General features: G+C 46.0%; 1 protein-coding gene across 3 annotated transcripts in view; it reads left to right on the top strand.

Annotated features, from left to right (window-relative positions):
• The first annotated feature begins 910 nt into the window (after positions 1–910).
• Positions 911–21,631, top strand: part of LOC111853094 (rap1 GTPase-GDP dissociation stimulator 1-like) — a 22,961-nt gene continuing 2,240 nt past the window's right edge. Inside the window, exons 1-13 of one of the 3 annotated variants that reach the window (XM_023829657.2) lie at positions 911–988; positions 1,250–1,327; positions 3,355–3,465; positions 4,908–5,030; positions 8,319–8,444; positions 15,426–15,554; positions 15,811–15,936; positions 16,536–16,679; positions 18,203–18,334; positions 18,432–18,566; positions 19,075–19,200; positions 20,172–20,311; positions 21,220–21,346. In XM_023829657.2, the coding sequence (XP_023685425.1) occupies positions 1,324–1,327; positions 3,355–3,465; positions 4,908–5,030; positions 8,319–8,444; positions 15,426–15,554; positions 15,811–15,936; positions 16,536–16,679; positions 18,203–18,334; positions 18,432–18,566; positions 19,075–19,200; positions 20,172–20,311; positions 21,220–21,346 (1,423 nt within the window). In that variant the 5' untranslated portion in view covers positions 911–988; positions 1,250–1,323. The other 2 variants (XM_072707606.1, XM_072707607.1) reach the window with 2 other exon arrangements.

Genomic DNA, 21,631 nt, shown 5'->3' with positions numbered 1-21,631 from the left:
GTGACCTTTGGTGGTTATTTACATGGTGTGATATAAATAATGAGTATTAATAGAATCTGAATCAGTATCTGTGATTGCAATAATGTAGAATAAGAGACTTATACGACATGTATAAGAAATACAAATGAAAATTTTGTCAGTGAGGGAGTGAAAAATTAAGGGGGGGGGGGGGGGGGTTCACACAAGTGATTATTGCTAGTAGACGGAACCCTGAGAGGGAGGGACTGAAGGTCTGCCTGGGGGGACCCTCGGCTCAGTCTCAGAGCTTCTGTTTTGGGGGTCCTGAGGATTATTTACAACAACATCAATGACTGCTCACAGAGTCACAGAAATCCCTAATAAAGTAAATAAAAGGACAAAAAGGACAAAAGACATGAAAGACAATTATGCATAAATAATTAAATAAACAAATAAATATAGAAATAAGTAACTAAGTAACTAATAAAACAATAGGCACAACAACAAAAACAACAAAAACAGAATTGAGCAAACGCTATCATGTATCTCAGAAATTTGCGTGAGGAAACGCCAGAGGCAGGTTAAAATATAGAGAGCGAAAATACTCTGCTCACTTCATTCTGACCCTTGTTCATAGTAATTTGTTTGTTATTTCATCAAGTTGGACCGGACCTCTGGTGTTATCCTGATCCTCCGGTTCTTTGTGAGGAATGTCACGCAGAATTGGATTCCCCTGCCTCTCCTCGCTGTTGGTCGCAGCGGGCTGACATTCTCCAGACATTCTTCTTCCCACTAGATGGCGCCCGCGGATGGCTGTACAACTGACAACATTAATAGTTCTGCTACTGAAGTCAAATATTAAATATTCATAAGGCTTATTATACATTATTTGAACTTATTGTCTTCGCTAGTTATTAGATTTATAGATTTTTATTTTATTTTTTTTTTTGGGGGGGGGGGTTATTTAATGGTGCCAGTTCACAAATGGTGTGTTGGAGATGAGGAAGGGGTCCGCCAGGCACGATCGCAGGTACTCCGTAGGAGAATGACACCAAATAACGCGATATGAATAATGTAAATGAAACTGAATAACAAGCGCAGTTATCAATCAGATCATCCATGTGACGGGAGTCTCAGTGAATATTACACACCGTTATCTCTGTGGGGGCATCGCCGCGTTAGTGCCGTCGCTCACCCCAGACTGCAAATGTTAGATGTGCCGCCCGCAAGGGACTAAGTGCTGGTCTTGTGTGGTTCTGAAAAAGGCGGATCTTGCCTGTGTTTTAACTAGATCCCGACGTTCCGGTGCCGCACTGCTGAACCTGAGCCCGACCCGGACTAACGAGCGCTTAATTAGAGAATCTAATGGGTAAGTAGGGATGTTTGATTCAAACAACATTCGTCACTAGTTTTTTTGCTATATTTAATAAATGGGTATCAAGGAGACGGTAATGGTGTGGTTAGCCTATCGAGCCAGTATAATGAATAGGAGGACCGGACGCTGACTGGATAATAGCACCTCATTCATTTGATCTCTCTCTGTTTTCTTTGTCATGCTATCAAATAGGCTGCAGTCTAATGCAAATTTTGCATGTATTTTACAGCCTTATATTATTAATGAAGGATATTTGATGACGGCTGTGCACATACTTTTTAAAGTTGACTGTCGTTTCAGGATAAAAGATAGAGATTTCTCTGTTACGCAAACCACATGTTGCTTAGTTATTCCGTCTTATTATCCTTAGTGTTGGCAACTTAAGTTACTCGCTAGAAGGCAGAAGTTACCGTTTTGTTGAACTGGAACCCTGCAGTTGTATGCCATGGAAGTGACGGAATCGATACTATAGCAAGAATTTTGTCAGCCGAAATTTTGTCAACCAACACTAATGACCTTAGATACTGGAATATAGACATATTTATCGTTATTTTGAACTGTCGCATCGATTCATTAATTATATTTTGCGAACTTTTTTTTTCTCATTTGCTGATTAAAAATATGCTGCTTATGTAGCCTATGCTAAATGCACTGCAATGTAAAAATGCAGAGAAGTGGCTACCTCTGAGATATTTAAGTACAAGTCAGAGGTTTTGCTGTGCGTGTTTTTTCCACATTTTCCGTTTTAAAAACAGCAATGTGTGCATATTATATGCGACCGTGATTTGATGTGTGCCACAACTTTATTGAAGATACTGACTGGTCCTTAGTAGTTAGCTGTTAATGTCTGTTATTTAAATTTGGCCTGTTTTTGAAATTTATCGGTTGCATTATTTCAATATTGGAGTGTTAACCATCAGGATACAATGGTGATGCATAGTAGTTGGCACTACCCAGATCTACACTGTCAGAATAAAGGGCACAGCCCTGGTACAGTTCTGTTCCCCATGGTACAAACAACATTAATGTACCCCCAACGGTCCTTTTCTGTACCTTAAAACAGCAATTCTCCACCCGTGGGTCGCGGCCCAAATTTGGGTCATAGCACATTCTGAAAGGGTTGTGAGGCAGAGTTCGAAATGCAACCATTTCAAAACCAGCAAGCTCCTATGCTGATCCACAATCAGATTTCCCCAATCCTCGAATTAACCTATATAAAAGTGTTTTGGGTCTGCAAATGCTTAGCGTAAAACTAGTGAACACTCAATCAATCCAAGAATTCAAAGCACAGATGCTTAATTTAAAATTCACTGGCACATACAATCAGATTTGTGCGCTAGGCACTGATTGGCGCATTGAGTGCACTGCATGGTTGATCGTAGCGTTAATTTAACCACTATACTTGATATAGGGTCACGACTGAGCTGGTATGGTAAAAAATTGGGTCGCTGTGTAAAAAAAGGTTGAGAACCACTGCCTTAAAAGGTACATTTACAGCTATGGTACAATTGGCAGACCCTTGAGAGTATATCTCCAGGGACAAGTGATTGTACCATCAAAGGAACAAATTGGTCCTTTTGTTTCTGACAGTGTACCCTCATGTTTGCTCCATCCAAAAACAGGCTTGGTGCAGAAACCAGCCAGCTGATAGCACACCTCCCACTCAGGGCCTGACCTGTGCGCTCACACGAATCCCCAATAGCCCTCGTTAGCAGCAGGGCCGCTCGGCTCCTCTCGCCAGCATTCACAGACCAGCTGCCGTCCTGCATCCCCGCTTGTGCATGTGACCGAAGTCCAGAGTCGGGTAATTCAGGTCCAGAGAGTAAAAGTCCAGACCAGGATTTTGTTTCAACCAACCAGTTGAGTACTCTGTGACTGTGACTCTTTATGCTCAACTGGTTGGTTGAAACGAAATCTTGGTCTGGATTTTTAGTCTATGGACCTGAATTACCCAGCTCTGCCTAAGTCAGCCAGGTGTTCCACCAGAATCATCCAGTCCTGGTGTCCCCACACTCCTGCAGGGGACAGCCTGTGCGAGGCCTTGGCCACACTGCAGCTGGCTTTGTCTGACAGCACAGCAGACAGCATAGAGGCCTGCCTGGACTGTCTGCTGAAGGCCCTGCTCCTCAACAGTAAGTGCACCGTCTTTCTGTGATACATCACGCCCATGTTACCTTCCTATCTGCAATCCATCCAGCAATCCATGTCATTTAGCTGGGGGCGTAATGATACGGTATTCTCACGATTTGGTTTGATGGACGATTCAAGGCTCACGGTTCGATACACTCACAGTATATTCAACAAAATAAGACCGAAAACAAGAAATTCACAATTCGTATGTATTTGTTTTTAGGCATGTACATTTATTTACAAAACACTTTTTTTCAAACTATTCATTCGTATCTTACAGTTTCAGTTTTTTTCCTTATTCTGCAAACTCCAGTGCAAAATCCAAAAATAAAATCTCAAAGAAAAACTGAGATTATCGTGCCCTCTGGTGTTAATATTAATAAATGATTTCACGCCACGGTGCATTGTTACACCCATGCATTTTACACCTCCAAAGACACTTCCCTCATGCATGCCGTCGTTTATCAAAGACATGCATAACATGGGACGTCCCCTTGGTACTCGGTCTCTAATGTCATGACTTCTACTACCCAACAGTTTCCACGTGTCACTTCCTGTCTGAGACAGTCAGCTGAGTCTCACGGTGTCTGGGTGTGCCTGGGAGACGTGAGCACATGTAGACCTCAGGAATATCGGTGTAATCACCTCATTACTGCAGAAACAGCATGACGTTCCTCAGTGGTTCCTCACAGAAATTACTCCACTGCCTTTGGCACCTTTTGTTTGCAATAAAACGTCAGATAGCAGTTTTGTTCTTACCGTGCGTGGAACACTGTGGCTTCGAGGTCGCCTCCCTTTTTTTTGGGGGGGGGGGGGGGGGGGGTGAGTGCTCCTACTGCACAGACATCCAAAGGTTTTAACTGCATCCATATCTGTACCTGCCTGGGATATTGTTACATATGAGAGTGGTTCCTACAAAGATACACATACACAGTAAGTGTCTATATCTTTGTGGGGACTCTCCATTCATTTCTATGGGCAAAACCCTAATCCCAACATCGACAACCTTATCCCTACCCAGCCCTAACCTTAACCATAAGTAACCTAGCAAGTCCCCACAACGACAAAATAACAGATTTTTATCACATTATGGGGTTTTCCCAACAATATAATATGTACATACATAAGCAGCACACGCACGCACACACACTCCATTGCAATGCCATCAGTCGTAAACCACAGACCAGAGCCGCTGCACAGTGACAGGTCCTTGGGGGCGGTGATGAAGAGAATGCCATCTGTCATCTTCCGAAACCACCCTACATTCATTTTGACCCTAGCTGTAGTTGTGGCAACCTGAAATTACGATTTACTGTCACATGCAAGACTCCAGCACCTCTGCACCGATCCAGGGTTCTGGCTGGTGGTAGCCATCCTGGAAAACCTCGTCCATCCATTCTGTCCCCATCTAAAAGGCAGTCTGTGTGTTTTTGACCCCTCCCAGATGCAGAAGCCAGTGGAAAGATGGCGGAGGCCCAGGTCCTCTCACAGTTCCCTGCCCTTTTGGACCCACAAACCTCCTGCTCATCCAAAGCAGCTAAGATCATAGCCGAAGTCTCCAAGAATGGTGCGTGTCGCCCCCTAGTGTTCATCAGGCTTCTTTTTTTATTCCGCACAGAATCTTGATTTTGTATGGATAATTTGTCACAGCAGGTCTGTCTTCTGGTGTATTTGTTCTCAGGTGTGGAAGGTGGTCAGTGGTGTGGTAGAACATTACTGAGATCAACCACAGAACATGGCTTTGGTTAGCCTACCAACGATTGCCATATGGATTTGTTACTTATGACAGTGTTGATGTTTGTCTCAGCATTTGTAAAAGTTTCATGTCAAAGTTTGTCTTTATGCAATGGCTCTGCTTCAGTCTGCTGTATTTATTTGGATGTAATGTGTCAAACTGATATCTGTATTTCTGCATGAATGCGCTGGATCCAGTTTACGTCTCGGTTGTAATGCACAGACTTGCTCACGGCCCTATGATGTCATTAACGTCCATTTCTATGACATCACTCATGACACAATGAGTGAGGAGGGTTTCAGATGTTCGTTCCCCAGGGTTACCGAGCTCCATTTTTTCACAGAAAAGACGACAATCCCCAGAGGATCTCGGTGAGACAAATTAACCTTAATTGGATATTAAGTGACATTTACCAGAGGGAATCTTAAATGAGCGTGAAGAGCAGCGGAGGCCGGACGGCAGAACTGTGGCTGATACCTTTCATTAGCACAGAGAATAAGCTCAGTCACTTTGCCACTGCGCCAATATGCATACAGACAATGGAGAAGGTGACCATGTCAACACCCAGACTGAAGGGTGCTTATTAATTCACAGAAAGGTTTGGCGACACAAAACAAACCCTTTCCCTTTGCAAGTCAAACCAGATTGTGTTATCCAGCAACCTGACACCTGAAGGAGTTTCTCAAGGATGTGAAGAGCTTGTTTATTGAGGAGCAGGCTTTGAAAAATATGGTGATAAATTAAGAAAATACAATATAAATGTTTACAGTAATTGCAGAGGGACACATATACTCGTACGAATAATTGGTGCATCTGTGGCATCTCGTCTGGCTGTCTTCTGGCCCCTGGGTTTGGTCCCACTAGCCGTATTTATTACCTTAACAGGGGTGGGCAATCATATCTGCAAAGGGCCGCTGTGTATGCGGGTTTTTGTAGCAACTCCCTAATTAGATTATTAATTAGACGACTGACTGGTCGAAGAGTCCTCACACCTGGGTTTAAACATCTGACCTGAAGGTTACCCCAAAAACCTGCACACACACCGGCCCTCTGCGGATAAGATTGGCCACCCCTGCCATAAGTTAACTGAGTCTGCTTGGCTCAGACTTTGCAGGAATTGCAGGATGTTTATCTCGTGCCAGGAACCTGTGTGTCTGGCTCTCTAGCTAATGCCTTGTCCACACGTGCAAAGATATTTTTTAAAACGGTGTTTTTCCTCCTCTGTTTAAAAAAAAATCCCCGTCCACACGAACATTGTCTTGTAAAGAATTTCTGTCCACATGAAACCGCTAAAATGCGCCGTCAAAAGCATTATGACATTATAACACTAACCGTACTGCCGTGTTAGCCAATCAGAAGCCTAATTGCCAGTCCTGTTAAGTTGAAAACCATGGCGCACATTCCGACGCCTGTGTTGATCAATATAATGCGAGAGTGACTCAACATTTATCTGTACACATGTAAGAAGTCCTGTCAGCAAGGGTAGCACAAGCACTATTTCGGCTAAGTCCGCCATTGCTCAAACTCGCCTAATGTATACAGCAAACAGCGCACGCTCTGACGTTAAACAAAGTGGACAACGGCACATAATCTGACGTTTCAAACCAAAAACTCTGTTTTCCCTGTCTACATGTCGACACTGAAAATGGAGTTTCTTAAAATCTTCACCTTGGATGGAGTATTGCAAAAGCTCCATTTTCAGTTACCTGAGACGCCGTTTATGTGTGGACAAAAGCCCAAGAAAAGTACGCAATGCATTACTTGCATTACAAGTAAAAAGTACGTTTTAAAATATACCCGTGTACGTGTGGACAAGGCATAAGAATCTTCTCCAGGCCACTCGACATCACACATCACGTAGGTCACAGTCGTCCTTCCGGCGTGGGCAATAAAGGTACTTTGGCTGTTCAAGCAGCTGAGTCTGTCTAAATGTGATGCTCAGCATCGATGTCCGTCACCATCGGCGCTGTTCGTACCTCGAGTTCTCTAGCTGTGTAATAAATTGGCTTCGCTCCGGGGACGTGGGCCGGGCCAAATCCCTTTGCAGTCCGCTAGATCCGAATGAGAAGAAGGCCAGAGGTAATGGATTCTTGAGTAGGATTGACCAGATAATCCATGTAAGTAGGGACACTTTGAGCTGCATAGTTTTACAAACTACTTTAAAACTGAAAGGCTCCTGTATTTGGCTAAATAGTTCATTTCTTCTTGCGTTTTGACTGGCTTGTTTCCTTGATTGAAGACTCATCCAGCTGTTTCACATTAACATTAGTAGCACAAGCATGATTATAGGAGACTGACCAATCAGCACACGGCAAGAAGTACACAGTAAACTTGAGGTCCTTTTAATTGAAATTGTAGCTTATAAATCCTGTCCTAACTCAAAGTGATCCCCCCTGACATGGATTATCTGGTCACCCTACTCTTGAGGGACTCAGTTCTGCCTTTTGTTGGGTTTTCCATAATATTGAAATGAATATATACCAGGGCTATTCAAATCACGGTCCACAAGGTCTGAACCCTGCTGATTTTCCAGCCTTCCTTTAATCATGAGCCAGGTGTGAAGCCTCTGGCCAATCAGAATCAGTAATTATTACACCAACTACCTGGAAGAACTGAAAACATGGCCTGGATTTGGAATCAATGTCCAGATTTGAAGACCCCCAATATACATAGTCAGTGGATTATCAGCTGGTATGTCATAAAGAGATTCATAACGTGTGTAGTTCCCATATAGTGTTTGGTTGTAGTAATAATGATAATTGATACTTTATTGATTCCTTCTCTTTATTTCTTCCCCAACTTGCTCTCTGTAGGTGAGAGCAAGCTGGCTGTGAAGGGCAGCCACCCATAGCATCGCCCAGGGAGCTGGGGGTTAAGGGCCTTGCTCAAGGACCCGCAGACATGCTGAGGCTGGGGTTGAATTGGTGACCTTCTGATCACAGACACAGAAGCTTAGCCCACTGAGCCACACACACCCACCAGTTTGGTGGAGGAATTGGGCTGCCATCATCATCCACTTTTATGTCTGGAGCCACGCCATTGCATTCCTCCTCCTCCCCACAGGATGCAAACGTGAGGCCGTCCTGCTAGGTCTGACGGTTCTTCTTACGTTCCCCGCAGATTTCATGCGGAGCTCCTGTGTGGATGCCGGCCTCATCCCTCCCCTGGTGCGGTTGCTGCACTGTGAAGACCAGGAGGTCCTGCTCCAGACGGGCCGGGCCTTGGGCAACATCTGCTACGAGAGCCGTGAGTAGCACCACCGACCGTTCCAGCGGCTTCCTGAACCGTGTGCTGGCTCTCCACTCTCAAGATGGTGATGGTTGACTATCAACGTCTAGGCCAGGATGGTTTTACTTATTTTAATGCAAAGAATAGCTGCCTCAAATCATGTTGGGGTGACTGAAAGTGCTCTTTTTAATAGCATATTTCACTTTCCAGTGGCCTGTTGTGTCACCCTTCGTCCGCAAATTAGGGTTAGCCAGCGGAAGCTAGGCCTAGGATTAGAAAGGTTATGCTTTTTCAGACACCACAACCTATTTTTATAATGGTTCAGAGTCTCTGAATAACGGGAAACCACAGGTTAACCCAATTTAATAGTATATTTCATACTTTTCCAAAGGCCTATTGTTTCATCCTACGTCCCCAAATTAGGGTTAGCCGACTGAAGTTAAGGTTAGGTTTAGGAAGGTTCTCAGACATCAAAACCTGTTTTTATAATAGTTCAGCCCCCCATAATGGGAAACCACAGTTTAACATAATTCAATAGCATATATAATACTTTCCAACTGCCTGTTGTGTCACCCTATGTCCCCAAATTAGGGTTAACCAACTGTAGCTGGGGTTAGTGTTAGAAAGGTTATGGCTTTTTAAGGCATTGAAACCTGTTCTACGATTGTTCTGGGGCCCTGAATGATGGGAAACCACAGGTTTAAAAGATGAGGGAACATTGTGACCAGGCCTCCTTGCCAGAGTAGTTTTAAGAGAAATATTCTGGAGGAATCAGGAGGTCTTCGGTGCCGATGTTTGCCCTGGGGCCTGAATGGAACACCATGAGGGGAAAAGCCCAGAATCTGAATAACTGGCTTTCAGTGCAGTGCTGGTCCAGTGAACTTCCGAGCCGAGAGAAGCGGTGCTGTGTTTGTTCGAAGCGGAATCCACATGATGCAGCTCCCTGAATCAGACGATCGGCGTCGGGATTGGCGGAGGCGTTATCCTTTCAGGAAGCACAGAATGACTCTGCGGAACTCGAAAGGTTACAGGATGAAAAGGGTCCAGATTGAAAGTCAATTCCGGAAGCGGCAACTAAAGAGTCCTGGCAGAAATGAGAACATTTCGTCAAAGGCATCTGCCTGAATTGTGGCTGAGGTATAGGGGAATGCCATCTGGGAACATCTACATATGAATAAATTCAGGAAAAATATTTATGGAGAGCTCATCCACTGAATATGGCTCATAGTGATGTCCTGTCCTATTGCAATGTGGCACCAAATCTGTTACTTTGTTAATGTTAGCTTCGTAAGTCTCAGTTATGAACAGGACAACTATTCAGGTTTTCTATTCTGAGTTACAAAAGTACAATACTGTGTAAATATCTGTCAAAGTGTGTACAAACCAAAAGTGTGTACTTGTGTCGGCTTAACTATTTTAAACCTCTCCTAAAGTCACCCCAGTATTTGGCAGCAGTCGTCCAATACACCCGTGTATTTTTTGACTTGACCGCTAGCACACTTCGTATGGCTAGTCAATACGTCATTGAGTTATTTAACTAATTAATTAAATTAATTAAGTGAGCTGGTGGTGAAATGTAACAAACAAATGGAACGGCTGAGGTGCCCCTGAGGAGAGGTTTGGGAACTGAAGCGGTGTTCATCTAGCCGTCCAGCAAGATACCGGTAACTTTTGGAGAGCAGAAGAAATTCTCGTCAGCTTTCATTTTATTACTTTTAATTTGCATATGTTCTAATGTTAATTGTGTTTCTTTCTGAACAAATGTGTACTTATGTTTCCTTTGACTGCCTAAGACTTTTGCACTGCACTGTATGGAGAAAAATATTTGGTTCCTGGAATATATCCAAGGGCCTAGGTGAGCCGGCAGTGATCTCATCCTGTCCGCCTCTCATCCTCTCATTCTGCACCTGTGAAGGACATGGGTAGAGTTACTCGGGGTGATACTGTACTGTGTTTGATCTCTCATTCTGCACCTGTGAAGGACATGGGTAGAGTTACTCGGGGTGATACTGCACTGTGATTGATCTCTCATTCTGCACCTGTGAAGGACGCGGGTAGAGTTACTCGGGGTGATACTGCACTGTGTTTGATCTCTCATTCTGCACCTGTGAAGGACATGGGTAGAGTTACTCGGGGTGATACTGCACTGTGATTGATCTCTCATTCTGCACCTGTGAAGGACGCGGGTAGAGTTACTCGGGGTGATACTGCACTGTGATTGATCTCTCATTCTGCACCTGTGAAGGACGCGGGTAGAGTTACTCGGGGTGATACTGCACTGTGATTGATCTCTCATTCTGCACCTGTGAAGGACGCGGGTAGAGTTACTCGGGGTGATACTGCACTGTGATTGATCTCTCATTCTGCACCTGTGAAGGACGCGGGTAGAGTTACTCGGGGTGATACTGCACTGTGATTGATCTCTCATTCTGCACCTGTGAAGGACATGGGTAGAGTTACTCGGGGTGATACTGCACTGTGATTGATCTCTCATTCTGCACCTGTGAAGGACGCGGGTAGAGTTACTCGGGGTGATACTGCACTGTGTTTGATCTCTCATTCTGCACCTGTGAAGGACATGGGTAGAGTTACTCGGGGTGATACTGCACTGTGATTGATCTCTCATTCTGCACCTGTGAAGGACATGGGTAGAGTTACTCGGGGTGATACTGCACTGTGATTGATAGGGGAATGATGATTGAAGAGATCTGGATATTGAATACGCCGTCTCGCCTCTTTAGCCTGCGTCAGCTGCGCACACACGAGTAAGCGTTGTCATGGTGCTCGTTGTTTTTCGCGTTTTTGTTCCTTGTGTCTGCTTTAAAGCATGACAGGGTGGCTTGGTCGGCAGCACTTTTGCTTCACACCTCCAGCGCTGGGGGGGCTTGAATTCTCTCCCAGTTCTGTGTGTGAAAATAGCTATTAACAGGCAATATAACTCTCTCCCCCAATGGAATAATTGTTCTGAGTGTACAAATTCTAAGCTTTAGAGGAGAGAGATGGAAAAACCCACCCTCTCTGGCGCTGGTGCAAACTGAGGGGGTGCTGTCAGCTGGCCATTGTTTCCAGTGTGGGGCAGGAAGGACTGGGGTGGTGCAGTGGTTAGCACTGTTGTCTCAATTGTCTGGGGTTAGGGTTCTCCATCATGGCTCTGTGTGTGGAGTTTGCATGTTCTCCCCATGTCATCGTGGGGTTTCCTCCTGGTACTCTGGGTTCCCCCCACAGTCCAAAGACATGCTGAGGTTAATCCGAGTCACCGCGTTGCCCGTCGGTGTGCATGTGTGAGTGAATGAGGTGTGATTGTGCCCTGCCATGAGTTGGCGCCCCATCCTGGGTTGTTCCCTACCTTGTGCCCATAGGCTCCAGACCCCCGTGACCATGAATAGGGCAGGTGGTTACTGAAGATGGAGGGAAGGACCGAGGACAGTCCCTTATGAATGTGACCTGTCTCATCATCACACACGCCAGTCCAGAGGTTTTCTATTGGGTTTTCTCTCAGCCTTAATCTGTTTTGACTGACTGATGATCTCGGTTAAATGGAAAAATCACCAACGAGACCAGAGTCGCAGTAAGCGGTCAGCTGTGTCTGCACCCAGCTCAGTAACATTAATGAAAACTAAAAACTATAAGGAAACAGGTAGCATTTTACATGAAGGGACACACATAATGTAATACACTTACTTAATGTATTAATCAGAAATGAAGTATTGGTTTTGTACTGATCCCATGTTCGTTCATCATTAATCAAACATAACAGTTCATGTATTTCATGCAGTTATTACATTGGTTCATGGTTTGTACTTGAGTAGTAACTGAGTTACTAAGTTACTTGTGTCCCCTAAGTAAAGTGTTACCAGAAAACAATTTCATAAACCGAAAAAAAAATAAAATGAGGAAATAAAAAACTACAGCTAATTGGAAATTATAAACATTGCTTCTGAAATTCTTAAATAAAATGTCAGATACTTTCTGTTACCATTTTTAATACTATTTAGGATGTAGCTAATGAAATTATTACTTTATCTTTAAGTTTTGCCCATTTCAGGGACATTAGTATGTAATGTGCACTGTGTATTCAAAAAGGATTCTCAGAAAAGCGGACTAGCTGTGCAAGTTTGTTTGCCCCTAGAAATAAAATTACCAATTTAAACTGTAACTAAAATAGTTACGGGGGGGGGGGGGGCTGTGTGCTGCAGTGCGTCTTTGACATCCTCCAGCTGATGGGAACAGGCCGTGCGACACTGATTCCCACCACCCTGTCAGATTAGTCCACTGATATTACTGCTGGAGAGCTTCATGCTCGAGGCTCTCGGCATCCAGTAAAATAACGTGACAGAATGACAGGGACAGAGACTAGACGCCCAAGGCAGCAGCGCGGACTTCGCTGACTCAGCGGATTACACAAATCACGCGCCATCCGCTCAAGCTGCGGCTCCGTTACCTCAGGAGATGGCTGACGCTGCAAATTCATGATAAGCCCACTGGCTTTGGGTTATAACTGTAATTCTGTAGTGTAGAATTCAGTCACGTTTGGCAGCAGCCATTAGGGACTAACGTGCATCGTGGCTGATAGTGGGCTTTCCAATCAGGGGTGCATATATGGGCGGGGGCCCCAGCCGAAAGCTGATTGGCCCCCAGAGCCAAATTCAAATCATGTCATTGGCTAATGATAAGGTTGGCCGCTTTGTATGAATTATGGCACCTCTTATACTGCCCATCTTCAAAAATCCGGTAATCGCCCCTGTGTCCTATATGTCCGTGGCTCTCCTGGTTATCCTGCTATTTTCCTGCGAGTCATCTCTGTCGTGATTGTTATAAAGTCTTGTAGCTCATCAAGTAGAATTCTGTGCTGGCAGTGTGAAGGTTGTGGGTTCAAATCCCAAGGAGCAAGCACAAGTTGTAACCTTTCCCTCTGCTTTAATTTGCTTTGGATAAAAGTGTCAAGTTAATGTAAAACACTGTCACTACCCTGCCTCCTAATAACCCAACATAGTCTCACTCTCATGTATGACAGTAATTCCATTAGTTAGGGTTAATTTGTTTTTAGCAAATGTTTTCATCCAAAGAAGGAGACATCATTTTATGGGGGGGGGGAGCAGGGTCCAGTAATCCCCACAGTAACTGAGGATAAAGGGTCTTGCTGAGAGATCTGATGGTGAAATCCCCCTGCTGTTTGCAGGACTTGAACCCACAACCTTCTGATCACTAGCACTGTGTCCTATTCCACTGAGTCATCCCCTCTCCTTAGCTCCACTCTTAGCAGGTGTAATTTCTCCATGTTTATTTGCAGCTTATGACTGAATCTAATTTGAATTAATGTAGTCAGCGCTAACAGCGGCTTCCCAGTGACTCCGTAGCCAACAGTCAGGTAAGTGGGCAGAAAACGGCTTTGCCAGATGCCCGGGCTGGAAGACAGGGGGGGCACCCGGGACCGGCGCTCAATCCACGGACAGCAGAAGGCCAATTACGCAGCTAATGGGCTCAAGCGGAAGCCAGCTGCCCACTGTTCGTACACCGTCACGGCGCCCCTCGGTGGCTGTCATTAGTACTGATGGCGGCCACATCTGCATGGCATTCGGGGGTCGCTGAATTCCCCTGGCAGAAACGTCGGCTTGAGTGAGTACGGATGCTTCTCAACTTACCATGGCGTTACGCTCAGTAGATAGCTACTGTCACTAAATACGTAAATAAATAAATACTGTAACTAATTAAATACCAGTAATTGGAAAGTAAATCAATGAATACAAGTTTAATAGGGTAAACAGAAAAAAAGCACTTTATAATACGTTGTTAAACACTGTATGAGATATTGATGCTCGCAGTTGCTACGGAGACTGCAGTCGTGGATGGGTGGATACTGCCATCGCCCAGCATCAGCAGAAAGTATCGTACAGCATATCGATAGCCCAGGAACGGATTCAAATTCAAAGTTTGATGACTACCGAATGTGCGTCACTGTCGCACCGTCGTAAAAGCGAAGTATCGTAAGTTGAACCATCGTAAAGTGGGGTGCATCTGTACTGCCAATAATTCAGAGTAATTAAACGCTAATCCACAGCCCCGAAGTCAAACAGGCCATCGGCGTGAATACTCCGAAGCTGACGCTCCGACAATGAACTGGCGTTATTAAACTCCAATCCAGAGTCGTTCACATGGACCACCGTTTCCATAACGATCGGCAGCATTCTGTGTGTTCCTGGCACGATGTGTGCATTAATGAGGAAGCCGGCTGACTTGTGGCTCTCTGGCAGAAGAAGACGGGTCAGCGTGTGGATGGCAGCTGACGAGTGTAGCGCAGGTGAGTGACATTTCAGGACACGGTGGAGCCAGTTCTGCAGCTTTCTGTGGAATCAGTTCAGGCACAAAGGGCGTTATTTGAAGAAAAATACAGGACCTTTTCAAAGCTACTCTAACCGTGTTCGCAACTGCACAGGAACCAAGCAACTGAAATGCCACAGTACACTGGCCAGAAGACGGCTTCACATTATCATACAAACCAAGACGTTAATCTGTGGGTTATTCTACGCCGTCCTGTCACCCTGACAGGGCCAGAAGTAAGATGATATCAGTTTTCTGGGTAGGTGGGGGGGGCTCCCATGCAGAGGTGGAAAATTCAGGTCCAGAAAGTACAAATCCAGACCAAGATTTCGTTTCAACCAACCAGTTCAGCATAAAGAGTCACAGTCACAGAGTACTTATGTGGTTGGTTGAAACAAAATCTTGGTCTAATCGTATTTTAAGCAGTTTTTTTTTTCAATTGCAGGCAAAGTAAGCAGCTTAGCAGTTTAGGACATTGAAAGGCTCTTGTTTATGTTTCGAAGGTCATTGGTTCAAATCCCACTGGTACACTTTTGGGTCCTTAACCTCCAGTTGCTGCAGGGACTGACTGACCATCCTCTCCCTTACGAATGAGCATTGCCTTGGATAAAAGCATGTTAATTATAACTGGCTACCGGGGGGGGGGTGGCAGTCACACAATTTTCATTTGTTTTTCCTCAGAATCTTTACAAGCACAGCTGGTCAGCCTGGGCGTGATCCCCACCCTGGTGAAGCTTCTCAGTGTCCAATCCCACAATGCAGCAGTGACAGAGATGTGCCTGGTTGCCTTTACCAGTTTGGCGGAGCTGGGTGAGCTCAGGGTTACCGCGACGGTACAGTAACGTGCAGGGTGATGAGATGAGACTCATAAGGCCCAGAAACTCAACCTGCTGCTGTCGCAGGGAGTCAATTCCCACCAGTAGTGTTTTAAAAAATAAAATGCTACTTCCTGTATGCTGCTAAAGATGAAACCGTCTCTTTAAAACTCCGGACTGCTTATGTTAGCAGAAGAACATCTGTAGGGTAAATAATGGCTGACTGGACCTTCTGTTTCGTCCAACCTCAGAGTCGAGTAAGGAGCAGTTTGCTTCCACGGACATCGCTGGGGAGCTGGTCAAGCTCCTCCAGAGGCAGGTGGAGCACGAGAAGAAGGAGATGATCTTGGAAGTCCTCGCCCCACTGGCAGAGAACGGTGAGGCCTTGGGGGGGCAGGGGGAGACACAAGGGTATTATCAGAGGCTGCAAAGACGGAGAACAAGTAGTCAACAAGCAATGTCATCATCCATGGACCTTCATATGGCATCCACAGCAAGAACATCTTTAAGGCTTTGTAGCGATGCGGAGTTTGGTCTGAATGAAGACGCCTCAGAGATTTTAGATCTTTGTTCAGTGAGTCCCTTTGTGACCCCAGCGCCCCCCCCCCCCTCCCAGTTCTCTCTCTCTCCGCTGACTTTTCAGGCAGATATAAGCAGACGGAGATCACAACGGGGTTTCAGATCTCATTGGAAAGGCTCACCACGTCCAAGTAAAACACGTTTCTAGATATCGAGTAGATATCTGTAAGGTGTTATCGTGCGAGTGCCATGTTGACGACATTCTCATAGACGGCCTTCTTCATAAGGAGGTTCTGAGCCGAGCAGGAAGCTCCACGGGAAGAACCTCAGCACCTCTGGTTCCACATCTTTGATTTCTCCACCTTCTCCACCTCTCATCTCTTTCCTCACACCCCCTAGTCTGCTGCCTCTCTGCTTGTGCCAGACCCGTGTGTTCTGACTATCCCTCCCTCCCCAGACCGAATCAAGCTGCAGCTGGTGGAGGCTGGTTTGGTGGAGTGTTTGCTGGAGCTGGTGGAGCAGACAGTGGATGGGGAGCTGGAGGAGGATGCGGTCGAGCTGAAGACGGCCTCGGACCTCATAGTGCAGCTGCTTCTAGGAGGTAGAGTGACACGTATTAAACAGCAGTAGGAGCAATCGCATCAGAAGACCAACAAACCGACAAGCTTACACTTTCTCATGAATGTCAACCAGAAAGAGACCTCACTATATAAACACATCTCAGTAATGGCAATCTTAAAGCTTTACACTTTCATCCAATTTTGGGATGTTCTGGGGCAGATCTAGCTAGTGCTGCTCTTTCAAACGTGTTTTATAAAGTCCAGTGGTGGAATGTAACAAAGTATTTCTACTTCGTTACTGTACTTAAGTACATTTTTACGTATCTGTACTTTACTTAAGTAAAAATAATAATACATACTTTTTATTTTACTCCATTACATTTTGCGGCAACTATCTGTACTTTCTACTCCACTACATTTCTACAATTTATGCCGTTAGTCGTTACATTTTATGAACACAATTTCCTCAAAATCTTGCATGAAAAAATGGTCAGCCTATTGCGTTCTGGCGTTGTTTGCCATTTCCTACCAATCAGGTGGCTTTATTAGCTCCAATGATGGCAGAGCGCGCGTCAGTTAGCAGCACGAGCTGGTAGACTGGCTTGATTTCAAGAAGACGAGACATTCAACATGGACCCAGAACCAATACACATATACTGTATAGTTGTTTGTAATTATTACGAGCAATGACATCGGTAGAGGCGAAAGTCAGTATATGTACTATTCTTTTACAAAATGGCACACCCCAAACGTTGAGACAAACCATTGTGTGAGTACTTTTACTTAAAAAAATACTTTAAAGTAAATTTAAAAGTACTTAGTACTTTCACTTAAGTAAGATTGTTGATGTAGTACTTATACTTTTACTTGAGTATGTATTTTGCAGGATATTTGTACTTTTACTGAAGTACTAAGCTTCAGTACTTCCTCCACCACTGATAAAGTCCGACATCGGAAACAGATTACATACCAGAAAATACAGTATAAAAAGAGCATCAAAAAAAGATACATTTAGCAGTTTTAACCAATCGGCAACTCGCAAACAAATAAACGATCAATAAAGTATCACTTGTAAAAAAAAAAATCTAGCCGGCCAATAGGGGCCCCTTGATTACTCTGGGCCCCTATGCTGCAGCTCCATAACTACTTCTGATAGAATCATCTGATCCACCAATTTCTGGGGCCAAATTCTACCTACAAGTCAGCTGTCCGATTTCAGCTGAATAGAGCCGTGAAGAGCCGTTTCCTCCGGCTGGTGGGGGGGTGCGAGTTGTGCCCTTCAGCTGCAGGACAGCATTCATTTTTTTACCCCCCCCCCCCCTTATAAATAACACCCGATGCTGATATATAATCCCGGTGTCCTTGCTGTCGGCCTTAGAAGGCTGACATGAGGGTATATTTAGGTGAATGAACCTCACCCCCCTGCCCAAAATGTACCTTGTGATGTGCCTTGTGATGTACCTTGTGATGTACCTTGTGATGTGCCTTGTGATGTCCCTTGTGATGTACCTTGTGATGTACCTTGTGATGTACCTTGTGATGTGCCTTGTGATGTACCTTCCAGATGAATCCATGCAGAAGCTGTTTGAGGGAGGTGCGGGTTGTGTGTTCCAGAAGGTTCTCTCATGGGTGCCCTCCCACAGCCACCAGCTGCAACTGGCTGGGGCTCTGGCCATCGCCAACTTCTCCCGTAACGGTGAGCCCCTCCCCTCCACCACGAAGGAAGAAGCAGACTGCAATCGATGGCATGGTTACCTGTTTAAATATATTATGTCTGATGATGCCTGCCTCAGATGCAAACTGCATCCTCATGGTGGAAACGGGCATCGTGCAGAAGCTACTGGCATCGCTGGAGCGCCACGTCGTCGATGGCAACGTCACCGTGCAGCACGCCGCCCTCAGCGCCGTGAGGAACCTCGCCATCCCCGGTGAGCGCCCGCTCCACCGAGCAAACGCCACCAGATTGGCCGATCTCCCCGCCAAGTCCCTCCCACTCTCTGTGGATTGGCTGCTTCCTCAGCTGACTGGGACACGAAAAAAAAAATATGTTCCATAAAGGTGACGATACACAGGGCAACTTGTCATGCAATATTGCCAGGCAATTTCCAACCAAGTGAGACAAAGGGCAACTGTATATGAACACGAAAAGTTGCCCATTGCCGATCAAAGTGTTTCAAATAGAAATTTGTTGCCCAGTATCAATGGGAAAGCACCCAATCAACACTGGCCAGCAACATTGCCCGGCAACATTGCTCTAAAAGTTGCCCTGTGTACCGTCACCCTAATAGTTTTTAAACTGCAGGTTTTGGGCCACATGACATATACGAATGCAGAAGCAGGAAACTCAACATCAAGAGTGTTGAGAGTCTGAATGCACTTTTGGCAGAGATGATCCTCAGGTGACAGCAGCTTTTCCACTGACGGTCTCCTCCCCAGTGGTGAACAAGTCCAAAATGCTGTCGATGGGCACGGCGGACGTGGTGCTGAAGTTGTTGCCCTCGGAGATGCCCGTGGTGCAGTTCAAGCTGCTGGGGGCACTGCGGATGCTCATAGATACGCAGGGTAAGTACGTCGGTGCCCGGGCTCCGGCCGTTTGGTCCGACGCCAGCGAGAGTCGACCCTAAAATCCCCCGGAACCGTGGGCTGACATCGGTCCTGGTCCTCTTACAGAGTGCCTCTGTGTGGCTCTCCCAGTGTCCCAAAATAGCAGCAGACGATGGTTTTATGATGTGGAGCAGGGGAATTAGAAAGGAGGACATTTCTAAAAGACGCTGCGTGCGCTGCACCTCGCTGGTCTTTAAATAACATGGTCAGGGCGCTCCGCTTTCGCCTTTTTTGAGCAATAGCTGTTCCCCCGGAGAGCTAGAAAATGTCACAGTCTAATGTGGACTTCAGCCAGGTGTGTGGGATGCAGTGGAGGTGAGGGATCAAGCAGTACCATGGGGGGGGGGTGCTTTATTTTTAGGACCCACAGCAGTGGGATGTGATGGACTGAGGCTTCAGCATGCAGGAGCCATCCTCCCGCAGCTAGGGGGCGTGCTAACGTGGAGAGCCTTGAAAAGAGGCGGGGCGGTCCCTCTGTACGGCAGGCCTTACCCCAAAGCAAACATCAAAGTGCGGTCAAAAAACACAGCAAGTGGTTCATGAAGCTTCATGTAACCATCACTAATTAGCAGTCATCAAAGGTGGAGGTACTGAGAAGTGCAGTAGCTTATTTAAGAACTGTGCAAGCTGTTGTTTATTGCTTAAGCAATCCCAGAATGCATCTGTGGTGGAGGCGGGAAAAGCAGCTGGGTGTTTGGGGGAACCCTGAGAGTGAGTCTGCTGCCCCCTGGAGGCACGGAGGATAGGCAGCCTGACCTTCAGATGAAAACCACACAGAGAGAAATAGTCACTTATCAAATTAGCCTCTGCTGCACGAGGGAGCGTGAGGTCACCGTTTCATAGAAAAAGCCGGCAGCTTTAGGCGGGAGTGAGGAGCAAACCGCCGAGCCGTGCACTCCTGACATCCTTGTCCGTGCCTGGGTGTGCAGCGCAGGCCGCGGAGCAACTGGGCACCAACCCCGTACTGGTGCAGCGGCTGCTGGAATGGTGTGATGCCAAGGACCACGCTGGGGTGATGGGAGAGTCCAACCGGCTGCTCTCTGCCCTCATCCGGCACAGCAAGTCAAAGGTGGGGGGCCAGAGGTTCTCACACGCCACATGCCAACATCATCATCATCATCATCATCATCATCATCATCATCGTCATCTAAACACCCCATCATCTGGTCACTATTACATCAAATACCGCAGCGGCTCTTGACCACGACATCCTCATGAGGTCAAAGTAAACTCACAGAAGCACCTGGTAAACATTGCTGCCCCCCCACACACACACATGCATACAGCAGAACCTCCCTTAAACCATGATCCTACAAATGTCCAGCAGGACCTAAAACCTGACCAACTCCCCAGAATCATCCGCGTTTTAGTGTCACTGCTTCACCCCTGCCCAGTTTCTGTAGATGAGACCCGCAGTTCACCAGGCACACAGCAGGGGGGGCAGTGTTAAAGGATAATTATACCACAGCATTATTGAATTCTCTAATCTGTATGTTCAGGAGGGTCGATCAATTTTCTAGAATCACACACGTAATACCAGCCATTCGAATCACATGTAAGCCAAATGTTTAATACTTACTGGTTAAAGCTAAAGACCAAGCTAGTGATTTAAGGCACTTATCACCCTGCCTATGGCTCTGTGTATGTCTCCTTCCCACGAGGAACCCACTCCACAGTTTGTGCTCAATATTAACAAGCTTAGCAGGACTGGATGATGCCCGCACACGTTCAGAGGGATGTGGCCGGCCTCCGGTTCCAAGCCGAATGTGCTTGACAAGCCGCGACCTCCCACTCTGAGGCTGTTTGAGTTATTTGGGAGGCTTGTTTTCGTTAGCGCTTAGTCCAATTGGAAACTGTGAGTCACACGACCCAGCGCTCAAACCTGCAGCCCCCCCCCCCCCCCCCCATTCCTTCTCACAAACTCACGTGCTCCCTGGGAATACAAAGTCACATTGTCTTTCCATTGCTCTGTCCCAGGATGTGGTCAGAACGATCGTCCAGGGAGGCGGTGTGAAGCACTTGGTTGCCATGTCGACGAACGAGCATGTGATCATGCAGAACGAATCCCTGGTGGCCCTTGGGGTAATCGCAGCCCTGGACCTGGGTAAGGGCACGAAAGGGGTGGTCATTTTGTTTCAGCCTGTAGGGGGCTCTCTCTTTTACTAAACTGGGGTGGGATGCCCAGTGGCGTCACAAGGCCCACACAATCTCTGCTAATTTATCCTCTAATCCCATACCAGTACCTGTATGGAGTGAATAATTTCAGTAACGCTAATCCAACTATCCTTGGGAACTCAATATACCTCAGTGAAATACTGTTGAAGGTGACCTGAAAAAACATTACAATTGAATATATACTTATATAGAGTTTGCATGATAAATAAAGTGA

The sequence above is a fragment of the Paramormyrops kingsleyae genome, chromosome 25, assembly GCF_048594095.1.
Source record: "Paramormyrops kingsleyae isolate MSU_618 chromosome 25, PKINGS_0.4, whole genome shotgun sequence".
Lineage (NCBI taxonomy): Eukaryota > Metazoa > Chordata > Actinopteri > Osteoglossiformes > Mormyridae > Paramormyrops > Paramormyrops kingsleyae.
Note: the sequence above shows the minus strand (reverse complement) of the source record. Positions and strands in the feature narration are given on the sequence as shown.